This window comes from Capra hircus, chromosome 26 (genome assembly GCF_001704415.2).
Source record: "Capra hircus breed San Clemente chromosome 26, ASM170441v1, whole genome shotgun sequence".
Classification (NCBI taxonomy): domain Eukaryota; kingdom Metazoa; phylum Chordata; class Mammalia; order Artiodactyla; family Bovidae; genus Capra; species Capra hircus.
In genome coordinates, this window is record NC_030833.1 from 28,451,848 (window position 1) to 28,468,489 (window position 16,642).

General features: G+C 51.3%; 1 protein-coding gene across 3 annotated transcripts in view; it reads right to left on the reverse strand.

Annotated features, from left to right (window-relative positions):
* Positions 9,378–16,642, reverse strand: part of SUFU (SUFU negative regulator of hedgehog signaling) — a 110,055-nt gene continuing 102,790 nt past the window's right edge. For 2 of the 3 annotated variants that reach the window (XM_013975115.2, XM_013975113.2), the window contains exons 11-12: positions 15,031–15,099; positions 9,378–12,672 (exon numbers count right to left, since the gene is read on the reverse strand). In XM_013975115.2, coding sequence (XP_013830569.1) covers positions 12,583–12,672; positions 15,031–15,099 — 159 coding nt within the window. In that variant the 3' untranslated portion in view covers positions 9,378–12,582. Of the gene's footprint in view, positions 12,673–15,030; positions 15,100–16,642 lie in introns of those variants that run through there. The other variant, XM_018041415.1, reaches the window with a different exon arrangement.

Below are 16,642 nucleotides of genomic sequence, written 5' to 3' on the forward strand. Positions count from 1 at the left end.
TTCGGTACATTAAACATTGGGGACGGGGGATGAGTTTCTCTGCTTCTTAAAAGGGAGACGCTAATGCTGTGGAGTGGGACCACATCTTCCTAGGCCTCTTCACCCGTGTCTCCTTTTACCTGAGAGGGAAAGGAGGGTTTATCAATCGGCTCATCTGTTCTGATGGAACTCAGCAGCAAATTGCAAAGGTTCACTGTGCAGCAATTTCCCCGGTATCCTCAATATTTTTACCTACATTTTTTTTTTTTTGGATACTCTATTTTCGGCTGCCCAGGGCAGCATGTGAGATCCTAGTGCCTCCACAGGGATCGAACCTGTTCCCACTGCAGTGGAAGTGAAGAGTCTTAACCACTGGACAGCTAGAGAATTCCCTTCCCTACATTTCTGAGGCTCAAATCTACCAAACAAAATATGCATTATTAGTCTCTTCAATTTATAAGGAAATAGAGGCCTAAAAAATTGGAGTAAAAAAAAAAATTGGAGTCAACCTGTCTGTTAAATGTTTAACAAAAGTCTCACGCACTAGGCATTTTTCTAGGCCCTGGGGATTCCCTGGAAAATTTGTACCCCCCCAAATTTTTTTTAACTAATAATGTAAGATAATTTCTGTGGCAGAGAGTAAGGGACTCATACAATATTCTCAGAAAGTGAAATCTGAGCTGAGATCTGAATATTCAGGAGGAGTCAGGGCTCCCCTGGTAGTTCAACTGGTAAAGAACCTGCCTGCAATGCAGGAAATCCTGGTGCGATTCTGGGCCAGGAAAATCTACTGGAGAAGGGTTAGGCTGCCCACTCTAGTATTCTGGCCTGGAGAATTCCATGGACTATGCAGTCCATGCGGTTGAGAAGAGTCGGACACGGCTGAGAGACCTTGACTTCACTTCACAGGCAAGTGACAATCTGGGTGTGGCACGTACGCTTAGTCATGTCCGTTTCTTTGCTACCCCGTGGACTGTAGCCCGCCAGGCTCATCTGTCCATAGAATTTTCCAGGCAAGAATACTGGAGTGGGTTGCCATTTCCTTCTCCAGGGGAGCTTCCAAACCCAGGGATCAAATTGTGTCTTCTGGTTGGCAGGTGGATTCTTTACCACTGTGCCACCTGGGAAGTCCAAAGAGTGCTTCAATCAGAGGGAAAAACAAATACGAAAGCAATGAATAAAGTATGTTCCAGGGCAGAAAGAAGGCCTGTTGTGAGGGAGAAGCCAGGCAGGAACCAGAATACACAGTGTCGTGGTAAGGAGTTTGGACTTGAAGCTGGTTGTGAGAAGCTACTAGATTTGGGATGTATTATGGAAGTAGAGCCAAATTAGATATGGGATGAAGAGGAATCAACACGTAATAGTAATAGAGTAGGAATGGGATCAAGATATGCGTATCACTGTATGAATACAGAATATTCTTCTGAATTTAGGATTTGGGCCTTAAGAAGAGCCTGGGCGGTGATGCCATTTACCCAGAAGGAGAGAACTGGAGAGGATTAGGTTTGGGTGGAGAGATTTTTGAATAGTTCTAAATTATGTTTGAATTGGTTTAGCTATCCCAGTGGAAATTCCAGAGGAGACAATTGTATATACAGACTCAGAGGAGGTTTGTGCTGAAGATTATGCATTTGAGATTCATGAGTTTGTTCTAAATGGTAGACCTGAGATTTAAGCCCAGTTTAAAATGACCCATGAGTCTGATCCTTTCATAAAACCAGAGAGCCTCTACTTTAGGAACTTCATCTCTTTATTCCTGACTGGGTGGCTAATATGGGTCCTTCAAGGACAGAGCATGTATCTTTTAGTACTTTGCATCCCCTTACATGGGAGGCCTTATGCTGAGTGAATGAACGCATGCATGCATGCATGCATGCATATCAGTGAAAAAACAAGGAGAAAGTGACTTTCAAACACGAATCTTCAATTCCTTGGTTGAAAGATGGTGCAAAGAAACAAAGTCTAGATTGGTGCATCCTTCTCTGGCCTTCTCATGAATGACCTTCAGGATAATCTAAAGGATTCCATTAATTTCTCACCGTTCTAGACAGCTCGCCTTGACCTGTATAACATCATGCTGTTCTGTCTCCTTATCTTTCTAACCACAGACTTCTCCAGTTTCTATCTCATAAATATTGACTGCCCTCCACACTCTTATGAACTCCCTCCTTATGAACTGCCCTCCACCTACACCTGCTCCCTCATTAACTCCTAAGGCGTTCAGTTCAGTCCCTCAGTCGTGTCTGACCCCATGGGCTATGGCACCCCAGGCTTCTGTGTGCATCACTAACTCCCGGAGCTTGCTCAAACTCATGTCCATCAAGTCGGTGATGCCATCCAACCATCTCATGCTCTGTTGTCCCCTTCTCCTCCTGCCTTCAGTCTTTCCAAGCATCAGGGTCTTTTCCAATGAGTCACTTCTTCACATCATGTGGGCAAAGTATTGGAGCTTCAGCTTTAGCATCAGTCCTTCCAACGAATATTCAGGACTGATTTCCTTTAGGATGGACTGGTTGGATCTCTTTGCACTCCAAGAGACTCTCAAGTCTTCTCCAACACCACAGTGCAAAAGCATCAATTCTTTGGTGCTCACCTTTCTTTATGGTCCAGTTCTCACATCCATACATAACTACTGGAGAAACCAAGCTTTGATTATATGGACCTTTGTTAGCAAAGTAATATCTCTGCTTTTTAATATGCTGTCTAGGTTGAGCATATGTTTTCTTCCAAAGAGCAGGCGTCTTTTAATTTCATGGCTGCAGTCACCATCCACAGTGATTTTGGAGCCCCCAAAAATAAAGTCTGTCGCTGTTTCCAGTGTTTCCCCATCTGTTTGCCATGAAGGGGTGGGACCGGATGCCATGATCTTCATTTTTTGAATGTTGAGTTTTAAGCCAGCTTTTCCACTCTCCTCTTTCACTTTCATCAAGAGGCTCTTTAGTTCCTCTTCGCTTTCAGCTATAAGGGTGGTATCATCTACATATCTGAGGTTATTGATATTTTTCCCGGCAATCTTGATTCCAGCTTGTGCTTTATCCAGGTGGGCATTTCTCATGATGTACTCTGCATGTAAGTTAAATAAGCAGGGTGACAATATACAGCCTCAACGTACTCCTTTCCCAATTTGGAACCAGTCTGTTGTTCCATGTCCTGTTCTAACTGTTGCGTCTTGACCTACATATAGATTTCTCAGAAGGCAGGTAAGGTGGTCTGGTATTCCCATCTCTTTAAGAATTTTCCACAGTTTGTTGTGATCCACACAGTCAAAGGCTTTGGCGTAGTCAATAAAGCAGAAGTAGGTGTTTTTCTACTAAGGCTTTACTACGGTCTGTATACTGATGACTCCCCAGTCAGTCTCCAGCTTAGATCCTCACCCTCCTTGTTGCAGATTCATGTAGCCAACTGTGCTCTCCACCCAGATGTCCCATAAGTAGCTTGAGTTCGGTGTACTGGAAATGAAAACCTTCATCTTCTTCACTTCCCAACCTGCTGCCCCTTCAAGATGTTGGCAAATCCTGACTACTTCTTAACCTCTCCATAACTTACCACAAACTCTTGTCTATTTATTTCAGTAGATCCTAACTGGTTTCTGTTTCTGCCTTCATGTGAAAGTGAAAGTTGCTCAGTCGTGTCTGAGTCTTTGGGAATTCTCCAGGTCAGAATACTGGAGTGGGTAGCCTTTCCCTTCTCCAGGGGATCTTCCCAACCCAGGGATCGAACCCAGGTCTCCCGCATTGCAGGCAGATTCTTTACCAGCTGAGCTACAAGGAAAGCCCCTGCTGACCTTATATCCTGGAGTCAATTCTCAACTGAAGAGCCAGAGTAATCTTTGAAAAATGTGTCAGATTTTTGTCACTCTTCTGCTTACTCATCCAATGGCTTCTCACTTCCATCAGAATAAAAGTCAAAGTTTTACAGTTGCCTGTAAGGTCCTACACAGGACCTTAAGGTCTGTGTAAGGTCTGGCCTCTGTGTAAGTAATCTACAGTCCCCTTCCTCATTCTGCTCCAGCCACACTGGCTTCCCCGCTGTTGTTCCTCAAGTATACCTGGTGTGTCTCCCATGCCCCAGCCCCCAGGCTCTTCACAGTTGCACCTCACCCTGTCTGAATCTGTCTTCCCTTGGATAGCCCTACTGTACCCTTCTTCCTGTCACTGAGATCCTTTGTTCAAGTGATGCCTAGGCCGTGAGGCCTTTCATGACCTCCGAATTTTAAAGCGTGCCTCTCCTTCAGTCCTCTCTTTCTCTTTCTCTGTTGCATTTTTTCTCCTTAGCACATAGCTCCATGTTCTATGTGTCCTACTTTTAAAATTACTATCTTCCATCACCAAGATTTAAGATCTGTGAAAGGACTTTTTAAATACTGTATCCCTGATGGGACCTCGCACACAATAGATGCTCAACAAATATTTGTTGTATCAGTGAATGAATCCCATTCTCTCCATCCCTACTGCTTCTAGTCTAATCTAGGCTTGACTGGTCACCTTGCCTCCAATCTACCTCTCTTTCAATGTGTTCTCCACCCAGCAGGTAGGGGGATGATCCTACTGTGAAAGCTGGATGAGTTACGCAATCTACTCTAGGCAATTTGGTCTCCACAGTTCCTGAGAAGAGTTTGGGGACTTTGCCCCTGTTGTTCTGTTTGCCTGGAGAGCTTTTCAAAGTACAGCACCCCACCCCGTTTTGTCCAATTTATCCTTAAGCATCAGGTTTCAACTCAGATGTCACTTCTTGCAGGAAGCCTTTTTAAATCTCCCCAGACTGGGCTGGGCACCTTCTTTGTGTCCATATCCTGGCATGTGTGTGTGTGTGTGCTCAATCACTCTGTTGTGTCCGACTCTTTGCGGCCCCGCATACTGTACCCTGCCAGGCTGCTCTGTCCATGAAGTTTTCCAGGCAAGAATACTGGAGCGGGTTGCCATTTCATACTCCAGGAGATCTTCCCAACCCAAGGACTGAACCCTCGTCTCTTATATCTCCTGCATTGGCAGGTGGGTTCTTTACCACTAGCACCACCTGGGAAGCCCTTTAACAAAGTGGCATAGCCCTTTAATAAAGTGTTAATGCTAACTAAGCAATTACTATGATCCTTACAAAAACTCTGGGAGGGACCTCCCTGGTGGTTCAGTGGCTAAGACTCCGTGATCCCAATGCAGGAGGCCCAGGTTGGATCCCTAGTCAGGGAACTAGATTCCACAGGCCACAACTAAGCAGCCTGCATGCTGCAACTAAAAGCCAGTGCTGCCGAAATCAATACATAAGTATTTAGAAACAAAACAAAGCATCTCTAGGAAGTGCGTATCCACTTCTACATGAAGAAACTGAGGCAGAGCTGAGTTAGCTTGTCTGAAGGGAAGCTGATGATGAGAGGTGGAGCTGGGGTAGCATGGCAAGCAGCCTTCCCCTTTTGTGGCCCTTCTTGCAATTGTTTCCTTGTCCGTCTTCCTCCCACTGCACAATGAGCTCGCTCCTGAAGGCTGGGCCTGGAGGAGTCTCCCAGCATACATCCGATGCCTGCTGCACGTTAGTTGAGAGGACAAGCTAGTTCTTACACTTTCCACAGTGGTATCAGAGCAGCTCAGCACTGCTCAGGTGGCCCTCTTCTGTCCTGTCAAGGTTGAGACCCCAGAAGCTCCATTCTCTTTCCTTCTGGTGCTTTCAGTACTGAGATGGAATGGGGGTGGCCACGGTGAAATTGGAAAAACAGAGGAACGATGTGACTTCTCTTCGTTCTCTAGCCCCAATACGGCCACTGCTCTTGTTGTAGCCACGCATTCCGAGAAACAAACTCACTCAGAAGGACAATGCAGATAGTGGAGTGCAGTTTATTACACCGGCGGGCCCAAGGCAGAGTCTCCTCTTAGCCAAGGACCCCGACCAGCATTTGTGAAAATCTTTTATACCCCATGTGTATGTGTCTGAACCCACCACTCCAGATTCCTTGAGACTTACATAAACCAAGGAAAATACAATCCCAATAACCCCATCATTCATGTGCTGTGTGCTCATGTGCTCAAACAGTCAAACAATTAGCCAATAATCAATAAACCCGAGGTTATACTCCAATAGATATAGAAAAATTTATGGCCTGTCTGGAGGAAGGGGTGATAGCATATGGTTTCTCTGAGGTGATGAGTAACCTAGATACAATCTTCAAGGTTCCCCTGTCTGGAGGGGGTCTTATCCTTCTGTTGTTGTTTTCATACGCACTAAACACAGACTTCAGAGTCCATTGGAAAGGTGGCCGAGCATGATCAGCATGAACAGGCCTAAGATGGAGTCCAGTCCAGTTCAGTTCAGTCGCTCAGTCGTGCCCAACTCTTTGCGACCCCATGAATCGCAGCATGCCAGGCCTCCCTGTCCATCACCATCTCCCGGAGTTCACTCAGATTCACGTCCATCCAGTCCGTGATGCCATCCAGCCATCTCATCCTCTGTCGTCCCCTTCTCCTCCTGCCCCCAATCCCTCCCAGCATCTGAGTCTTTTCCAATGAGTCAACTCTTCCCATGAGGTGGCCAAAGTACTGGAGCTTCAGCTTTAGCATCATTCCTTCCAAGGAAATCCCAAGGTTGATCTCCTTCAGAATGGACTGGTTGGATCTCCTTGCAGTCCAAGGGACCCTCAAGAGTCTTCTCCAACACCACAGTTCAAAAGCATCAATTCTTCGGTGCTCAGCCTTCTTCACAGTCCAACTCTCACATCCATACATGACCACAGGAAAAACCATAGCCTTGACTAGACGGACCTTTGTTGGCAAAGTAATGTCTCTGCTTTTGAATATGCTATCTAGGTTGGTCATAACTTTTCTTCCAAGGAGTAAGCGTCTTTTAATTTCATGGCTGCAGTCACCATCTGCAGTGATTTTGGAGCCCAAAAAAATAAAGTCTGACACTGTTTCCATTGTTTCCCCATCTATTTCCCATGAAGTGATGGGACCGGATGCCATGATCTTCGTTTTCTGAATGTTGAGCTTTAAGCCAACTTTTTCACTCTCCTCTTTCACTTTCATCAAGAGGCTTTTTAGCTCCTCTTCACTTTCTGCCATAAGGGTGTTGTCATCTGCATATCTGAGGTTATTGATATTTCTCCTGGCAATCTTGATTCCAGCTTGTGCTTCTTCCAGCCCAGCATTTCTCATGATGTACTCTGCATAGAAGTTAAATAAGCAGGGTGACAATATACAGCCTTGACGTACTCCTTTTCCTATTTGGAACCAGTCTATTGTTCCATGTCCAGTTCTAACTGTTGCTTCCTGACCTGCATACAGATTTCTCAGGAGGCAGGTTAGGTGGTCTGGTCCTATCTCTTTCAGAATTTTCCACAGTTTATATCTACTACTGTGGGCAGGAATCCCTCAGAAGAAATGGAGTAGCCATCGTGGTCAACAAAAGAGTCCGAAATGCAGTACTTGGATGCAATCTCAAAAATGACAGAATGATCTCTGTTCGTTTCCAAAGCAAACCATTCAGTATCATGGTAATCCAATTCTATGCCCCAACCAGTAATGCTGAAGATGGAGTCCAGGCCCTATGAATTCCTTCTTTGCTTTCATCACAATCCCCTCAAGGTCTCCCTTGCCCCTCAAGTTCCTCAGAAAGCTACATTTACACCAACCATAGATGCCCACCAGCAGTCTTCCTGCCCTTCCTGCATCCTGCTCTTAGCTCTCTCCTGAAGACTTCCTGCGCTGAGGAGGAGGGGCTGGTTAGTCTCTTCATACCCCCATGGAAGGGGCCCAAATGGCCTCCCCTCCCAGACCACATCCTTCCCTGCCCTGTGGTCTTGGGATGCTTCTCTCCCTTCTCCTGCCCAGTTGATTACCCCCCTCACCCCATGCTGGCCTCCCCACCTCAGAGCCTGGCAGGCTGGGTTGAGTCACTCATTTCCAGTACGCATTCGCCTTCTGGTCAAGCCAGTTTGGCAAATCTCTCACCATCCCGTCCCATGGCTTGAAGCCTGTGGGTCCCCTGATCCCCCAAGTAGGGTGTCTACCTGGAGGAATGTATAGGCTTTTGGAGGAGACATTAGAGATCACTTGGAAGATTCCTCTGTCCCTAAATCTAGGGATAGAGTCTCTGCTTCATGCCCAGGAACTCTTTTCTTTCCAGAAACAAACCCAACCTACTCCTGTCTCTCAGAGCCACTTTACAGAATCTCCCTGTTGTTTTCTCTGGGGCAGGAACGTCACCCTGACCCTGGGTCCTTCCAGGCTAGTCAGATGAGGAGGATTAGATAAGCACTCCGCCCCCAGTCTCCAGGGAGAAAGGGGAAGGGGTGTGGCTTGGGCCACCCCAGGGTAGTCAGCCTGGCTCCAGACCCTCCCAGCTCGCTGGCTCTGCCTCCCAAAGACTGAGGGCCCCAGAGAGGACCTGCCCCACTGCCTGGGGTGGGGGTAGGGGCAGCCACAGTTCAGCAGGAGGTCACAGAGGAAGGAGTAGTGACCTCCCCCTAAGGCAGGTCCCACAGATCCAGCTGCTTCTCAAGAGGACAGGGAGGGGAGCTAAGAGCCCTTCAGACAGGAGCTGACTCCTTCAGGTCCTACCCTCTCAAGCCACCCCCAGGACCCCTACAGATCCTCCTGGGTGCTACGGCTCCATCCTGAGGACCAGAAGAAAAGGGCCCTGCTACTCCCCAGGATGGACAAGCAGGCCTAGTAGGAAGGGGAAGAATGTGTGAGGACCCAGAGCAGTCCTGTGGGGTCGTGGACCTGGGCTGGGTGCAGACCCCTCTCCTGCCTGCCTCTCGGGGCTTCTCCCCCTCTAGCACTAGGCTCTGCTTTGCCACACCAGGCCCTGGAGAGACAGGAGCTGGGCGATTCAGGGAAGGAAGATCCACCTGCCTCCTCACCCTGAGCAGGCCCAGGAGATCTCACAGGAAGGGTGGGCTGGCATGCCGGTTCTGAGCCTACCCCAGGCCCTGATTAGGAGGTTGAGTGTAGGTGGCTGGGGGTGGGGGTGGGGGTTGTTGCTGTCTCTTGCCCTCACTGAAAGGGGCATAAGAACTCCAAACTGGGCTTGAGGAAGGCCTGCCTTCCCAGGGAAAAAGGTGTTTTTTCTTTTTTTTGGTGACAGGAGGGGAGGAAAAAAGGCAGAAGAGATGGTCTTTACCCACTCACTCAACACCCCAGACTGTTCCACCTCCTACCCCCTTGACCTTAGAGGAGTTCAAGACCAGTGAGAGAGCCTGTCCCTGTGAAGTCATTTCTGCATGACTGAAGAGTCACCGCTGCGTGATCCTGCTTCCTTGGCACCCCCTCCATTCCCAACATCAGTCTTCTGGGCCTTTCCACATCCTGGCTTCTTCTAAGAGGCTGAGTCCAACCCACCCCTCTGCCAGGGCCCCAGGCTTTCCGCTCCCCTACTCCAGGCAGCCAGAAAGGAGCACAAGATCCAGGCACTTCTGCAAATACGTTTAATGCACTTAGATTACACAGAGGAAGAGGGGACAAGAAGGAAACGACATCTAAGTGAGTCACCCAAAAATTCTTACAAAAGTCCCAGGCTGGCTGCAGCCCCCAGGAACCGAGTCACCACTGACATTAGAAACTAATATAAAATTTTTACAAAAGTCTGCTCATCGCAGCATTCAGGTACTTGTACAAAAGGAGGGCTCTTTCTACAGGGCTCCTGACTTATAACAGGGACCCAGGTACCTCACTTGACACAAGGACCTGGAAGCCAGTGAAGAAAGACAACCAGATAAAAAAATAGTCAAGGGAATTCTCTCCTGGTCTGCCCCATAGGGGCGGACCTGCAGGTTTTTTCCCTGTTCTCAATCTCAAAACCCAGTTCCAAGAACTTGTGTTAATTTTTTAAAACATGCTAGCCCTTTAGATGCTTCCCAAGGCTTCCCAGACCCTGCCCTGAAGCCTCACCTTTGGAAGAGAAGGGCAGGAAGAGGCACCAGCTCCCCAGGCAGACTTGAGACCCTGTGTGAGCTTCTCCACCCCCACAGAATGGCAGCTGGGGCCGTGGGCCTCCTGCAGCCCACACTGGGCCTGAGCAGCCGCGGCTGTGTCCACCTTGTGTTGCCAGCAAACAGCATGGAGGAGCCCCTTCCCCTCAGAAGCTTCAGTCACAGGGACATGGAGGGACAGAGTAGGAAGGGGCAAGCTTCTGGGAAGCCTATGTAGGCAGATGTAGGGAGGGAGACTTCTTAATCTTCCCAACTTACTATGAGGTCAGGGTTTCCAAAGAGCTACGGAGAGGGAAAGAAGCGGTCCATCTTGTGAGTGCCTGCCATATGCCAAGTGCTGTGCTGGACGTGCCCCACAGTCTGTCTTGCTTTATCCTCAATGAGGGTCTCCTCTCAGTGAAGAGCCCCCTCTGGAAGGCACCACCACTCAAGGGAAAGAGGTCTGGGCAGAGATGGTAGATGCTCTGCCACTCCTCTGGAGCCAAAGCATTGTAGGGAAAGGAGATGGAGGCTTGTCTCAGCTGAACCTTGGAGGTTCCCAATAAGAGGAGGGGCTGGGGTAGGGGTGGAGGGAGGCAGGAAGGAGCCACAGGCTTCACAGGCTTGTTGTCTCAGAACTCACCTGCTTCCCTTTTGCCTTCTGTACTGACCACAAAACTTAGCTCAGAAAATACCCCTCTGCCCTGAAGCCAAGCAGGCAGGGTAGAGGCAGGTCCCCAGAAAGAATCTGTGGAGAAGCAGGTCAGGATGGCAAGGAAAGGAGGCAAGTCAATGACACCTCTTTGGCCACAAAACATCTAAAGACAAGAGTTTTCAAGGTGGGGATGATGTGGTGGGTGAAGACCAGGAAATGTCCTTCAGGAAAAGTCCTCAGAGCAGAAGGCACAGCTGCTGCCAGCATCAGGTCCACAGGGTTTCCCACCTTTGCTGTGTTGGTGTGGGTGGGGTGGGGGTGGTGGTGGTATGTGTCTCCCAGATGCCAGGCAGATCTGCCTTGAAGCTCTGAGTTTGATGGCGCTAACCAGGTAGCCCTGAGGGTGTAAGCAGAGAAAGAGCCAGACCCGAATGGCCCCTTGGAAGTCCAACAGCCTGGCCACCCTCGTGGCCCCTGAAGGCAGCTCTTTGGCTGGATGGCTCATCAGAGGTGCCCTGTGCCCTAGGGGCCTCCTCGGTACTCCTGGTGGTGCCCATGTGTGTGGCTGTTGCAGACAAGGGCAAGGCATGTTGTCTGTCTGTGTGGTCCCTGACAGACAAAAGAACTTTGTCGTGGGAGAGCCAGAAGGGTGGTCTTATAATTGCCATCCCCAGAGTTAGGGGTAAGAGGGCCTGAGAGGGGCTTGTGATTACAGGTCAAAAGTGAGAGACAACCCCAGAAGAACCCCCAAACTATGGGTCAGAGACAGGCTGGCTATGAGACAGGAAGACCGGGAGATCTGCAGTACTGGAGTGAGGAACCAAAGACCAGAGGCCAGGATGCCGGAAAGGAGACAGGCCAAGCGGAGAATGAAGGACGAGAAATCAATCAACGCAGAAATGAATGGAAGGCATGGAAGGCAGGAGAGTGCAGTGTTTGCAAAACTAATGTGAAAGACATGTGAAGAGGTTGATTCTTCTGTTTTTAATAAGTCAGAGTCCTGCAGCCTGGAGGCTGGGAGGCCCAGTGGATGAGGAAATGGGATAGAAGTGGCAAAGAGCTGGAGACCCAGGCCCTGAGTGGCAGGTGGGGATGGTCTGTGAAGTGCTGAGCTTCGCCCTCTCTCAGGCAGGCCTGGTTGGGAGGAAAATGCCTAGAAGATGAGGCTGAGGTCACCAAGTCTCAGAGACCCTGATGATCTTGAACTCTGTGGGGGCCCAGTCCACCTGGGAACCAGCAGCAGCCCTTCCTGGCCCCAGCTAAACTGGGCTCCAGGCTGCATGGGGGAGTGTCTCGGCTCCCCCAGGCCTGGCTGGGAAGAAAAGCCTCTGTGCGAAGCTGACTCCTCAGAGGCCTTGACCGGCAGGCGAACACCAGCAGCTTTTCTGGTGGCGGCTCTTGGGGAGATGGCCCCAGGCCCTTGTCTGTGAGAATGAGAAAGTTCATCTGGAAATAAAGTTCTGTTTTTTCTTTCTTAAAAAAAAACATATTTACATGGCTTCTGGACATCTTTGAAGAGCAATAAAATACCATCCGGTTTCTACAAAATAAAATAAGGAGGAAGAAAACCAAACACGATCAAAGGAATCGTTCCACCGCCAGAAGAGCTTGACTACCGAAGGCTTCCCAGAGTTGAGCTGGGCAGGGTAGGTGGCTGCTACACCTTCCTCCCGCTGGGCAAGGCAGCAGAGGGTAGGTGGGAATGAGGCCTGTCTCCACCTGGGGGCACATCAGAGGTCCAGAGGCAAATCTCAAACCAGAATCTGTGGTGGCAGCAGGAGGGGAAGGTTGACATTTGCCCAACTGCAGCCCACTGGGGCCTGGCCTGGTCATGTGGCTCGGCCGGCTGCAGGTGCGGAGACCCCCCCGAGCTTCAGGTGAGGGGGAGCCCTGCGGCCTGTGTAGGGCATCCCAGCGGGCTGAGATGTAGGGGCTACGCAGTCATCCTCACACTTCTCCTTGTGTTTGCAGGAATCTCGTTTATGCAGTTGTTACACTGGAGTCACCGGGAAGCAGCTGGGCTCGCCCTTGGCCCCTGCAGGGGCAGCCCAGGCTAGTGCAGCGGGCTGTCGAAGACCACGTCGGGGAGGATGGAGACTTTGAGCTTCTTTTCTGGCCAGCTGTACTCTTTGGGAAGTTTGAACTGTGGAGGGGACAACAAGCACAGAACCAGAGGATGCACGGTTAGAATCCACCGCCTTCTTCCCACACTGCCTAGAGAGGCCAGGACCCTCACCCAGGCCCCGTCTCCTGGGTGCTGGGGCAAGACAGACCACCGGTTGGTTGCCTGGCTTCAGTCACGAATACTGAACCAGGTGAGAGGCCGGGATCCACTGCCGACCCCTCCTTCCCCACACCCCGGCCAATAATTAACTGGGCTTGGAGGAGGCTTGTTTTCTGACTCTTTCTTGACTGGGCTGACCTCCCTCCAGCTCACTTCCTTGGTTCTGCCTCTGGCCACAAGCATGTAAGGAATCTGCTCCCTGAGGCCCGGGGGCTAGAGGATGGGGGGCAGGGGAGGGTGCAGATGCTACAGGGAAGTGGCTTGAGGTCTGGAACTCTGCGGTCCTGTCCCTGCCATGGCTCCTTTCTGAGGCTGGCAGGGAAGAACGCTGGAACCTGCCCTCTGGAGCCTTTGCCAAAGGGTCCTAAAGGAAGGAGGCCCTGCCTTGGCCTTGGTGGGAGTGGAGAAGCAGAGCTAGTGTGGTCTGAGGTGACTTCTTAGGCCTGGTGCAAACTTGAAAGGAGCTCCCCACCCTGCTCTCCCCTGTTCATCCTCACAAGCCTCCCACGGTTACCAGCCTGAGAGGTGCTGGCAGTGGCCAAGGAGAGCCCAGGTTCTTACGACCCGACTCCCCGGAAATCACTGATTTGCCTACAGTTTTGTTTTTCAAGCTTCTGGAGAGGGGTAGGGGAAGAGACTGACATGTGCCCTGTGTATACGAGGACCCTGCATGGGGCCAGCAGGCACACAGCTGGTGCTCATAGATGCTCCCTGATTTAGGAGCAGGGTCTGCCTTTCAGGTCTCCTGCTAATCTGGGAGCAAGCTGGGAAGGAGGGAAGAGCAGGGCCCTCAGCCTGCCCAGAGCTGGTGCTAGAAGAGGACGGCCTGACACTGCCCGGCTGGTTCCCTCTCCCTCCCTCTTGATGGGGGACTGTCCAAGCCAGGACCAAAGTGGAGAGGAGGGCAGGGTGTGGGGACAGCCTTGGACAGGAAAGGAAAAAAAAAGTCATTTTTAGTGACCTACTTTCCTAAGCTCCTTCTGGCTCCTGTCCCTCCTGCCTGGCTACCCCCCTTCCACCCCCCAGCACCCGAGCCGAGAGCAGCAGTCTGGCACCGTGCCGTCCCTGTGCGACATGGCCTCTCCGGAAGCACTTCTGGGCAGCCTGCTCTGGTCTGACTGAATGGGAGCCGGACCTCAGGGGCTGGTGACTTGTCGGGGTTGACTGGCTGGCACAGACTGGGTACTTAGTGACTTTTGAATGTATAAATGAGAAGAGAGAAGACATTATCCCACTAGGGGTGACCTCAGGCTCTGAGGAGTTCCTGTCCATCTGGAGACCTGGACAGGCCAGTCCTGCCCTGTGGACGGTCCTCCGCCCTGTGGATATCCGTCAGAGGCCTCTGTGTCCAGGCTGACTGGGTCCTGGCTGAAAGCTGGCTCCTGCCTGGCCTCGCTCTGGCTTGGAAGCCTGGCCCCTAAGAGGTGAAGGAGCTCTCCCCAAAATACACTTCTGGGCAGAAAGGGCAGAAGGGTCTGTCTCTGCCCCCGGACAGGGGAGAGCCCAGAAGAGCCCTAGAACTATCAGTGTGCTAATGTTCCACTAACCTATCTGGGCAGGACTCTGAGGCCAGGAAGGCTCAACCCCGCTGGGGTGCTGCTTGGTAGGAGGCCGGGGGAGGAGAAGGGACTTTCCAGGATGAGGTAAGTCCCCACAAATGAGGATGCCGGGAACAAGGAAGAAAAACAAAGGGGATTGTGGGCTCCTCTCCTGTACCCCAGCGGAGTAGCCAGGGCAAGCACAGGCCCCCACATGGCCCGCAGCTCGGCTGGGCCTGGAAGAGGCGGGCCTAGAGGGGAGCGCTCGCGGCCAGAGGTGGGAGGGAGAGTGGCTCCTGGGTGGCCTGAGGCTGGAGCAGGAGCCCCTCGCTGCCCACCAGAACTCCTCCATGGAATGTTCTCTGGCAGCAGGCGTGGGCTTTCTGTTCAGAACCTGCCAGGGAACAGCAGGGGCTGAGGAGAACTCTGTACTAGCCTAAAGGCCCTGGCTGCCTCTTCAATGAGCTTCTCGGGAGCTGGCAATTCAGATAGTTTGCTGGGTGTCCTCACAAGGGTTGGGGGTGGGGCAGGGGGAGGTTCAGGGAAGTGAAATAAAGCCGTTTAACATCTCCAGGGTCTCCTTTCCAGCCTCTCTGCACACGTCAGAGACAGACACAAGCACACACACAGAGACTCCCGGAGCCTGGAACCTGCTGTCAGAGAGAACCAAACAGCTTACTTCCTCTGGAGAAGTCAAATCTTCTAAGTCCTCCAACATTTTCTCTACAAACTCTTCGGTCAACAGAATCTGGGAAGAAGGCACAAGACAGGCTTTTATTATTATTATCTGTTTAAAGTATATGACCTTTTTGCTAACTGCCAAGCTCTAGACCTCTGTTCAGGCCGTGGAGGAGCAATGAGCCCACTGCGATGTGTCCTAGGACCAGGGGAAGTACTGGAGGCCTAGCCCTGACCATCACCCCCAGCCTGCCCCCACCTCCCACCACCACCTGCCTACAGTATCAGAGGGACTGGGGCAGAGAAGGAAGGACGTCCAGCAGCGTTGGGAGCAGGGCGAGGACGTCAGGAGACACGGCAGTGCTGGTCCCGGGAGGGATATGAGACGGGGCAGGGAAGGCCGCCTAGTTGGCAGTCCGGGCACCCTGCATGTTGCAGTATGGTAGAGGGGAGACAGAAAAGCCGAAGGGCAGAGGAGAGTGACTCCAACATCCCCCTTGTTCAAGAAGGTTCGCGTGTTCCCCAAGTCCTACTTGGGAGGACAAAGGAATCTGTCCGGGTTTGGAATACAAGCCTTGCCTGGAATCTGGAAATGCCCTGGAAGGTACCTCTAGGAATGTCTGAGCTGCGCCAGCCTCTCTCATTTTACCAAAGGGAAAGGGACTCCTCAACTCCCATGCGTAGTGTCTACCTCTTTCAGGCCCCAAGCTCCCAAAGCCCTGCCTTGCTAGCCCCATTCAGCCACTGAGTCCTTCAAGTTTTAAGAACCGTCTTCTCCAGGGCACCTCCCACCTATCCCACTTCACTGTTCCAGTCTGCTACCTTGTGGCTTTACGCTTGCTGTTGAGAACAGCCTTGCCCCTCTGTTCAGGGGCACAACCACCACCCTCACCCATGCGTGTAGTCAACCACGCATGTGGTCAACAGCAAGGATACCCAGGACTTCCTCAACCTGCAGGGCCATCTTCTCAGCAGGCCCCTCTCTTCAGGCCGGTCCCACACTGGGCCCAGGCTAGGCATGTCTTTCCTCTTCCCAACCTGATCCTGTCCTCCACCCACCTCCTCCCCATGCTGGTCCATGGGGCCTCCTGACCTCTGCAGCGGACCCTTCTGTAACCCCAGGCTGTGGCTCTCCCCACCTCTATTTTGCTTTCTCCAGTAGCCTCTGAATGCCCCTGGGTGGGATGTGGGGACAGAGGAAGAGAAACAATGAGGTGAAGACCAAGATACAGGAAAAGTCCCCTATGACAAGGAGGAGGATCCAGGACTTGAGAAAATACCAGCAGGTTTCCCCAGGGAATTGTCCAGTCTGATAAGAATATATGTCTCAACATTTGGAATAGGTCAGTGTATCAGACAAAGTGGAATGGCAGAGGAAGGAGGGCAAGCAAGCAGGCTCACTAGGCACTTCACAGGATGGAAGTTTCCAAAGGGAGGAAGTTGACTGGGTGGAGGTGTGAGCAAGGGATGAGAAAACTACCCCAAGTGGGCAGACCACCACACCGGGCACAATGCTAACCGCTCATAGAGCTTATCTCCTTCAGATGAGGAAACTGAGACACAGATAGGTTATGAGATTTGCGCAGTGTCACGCAGCTTGTGAGCAGCGAAGA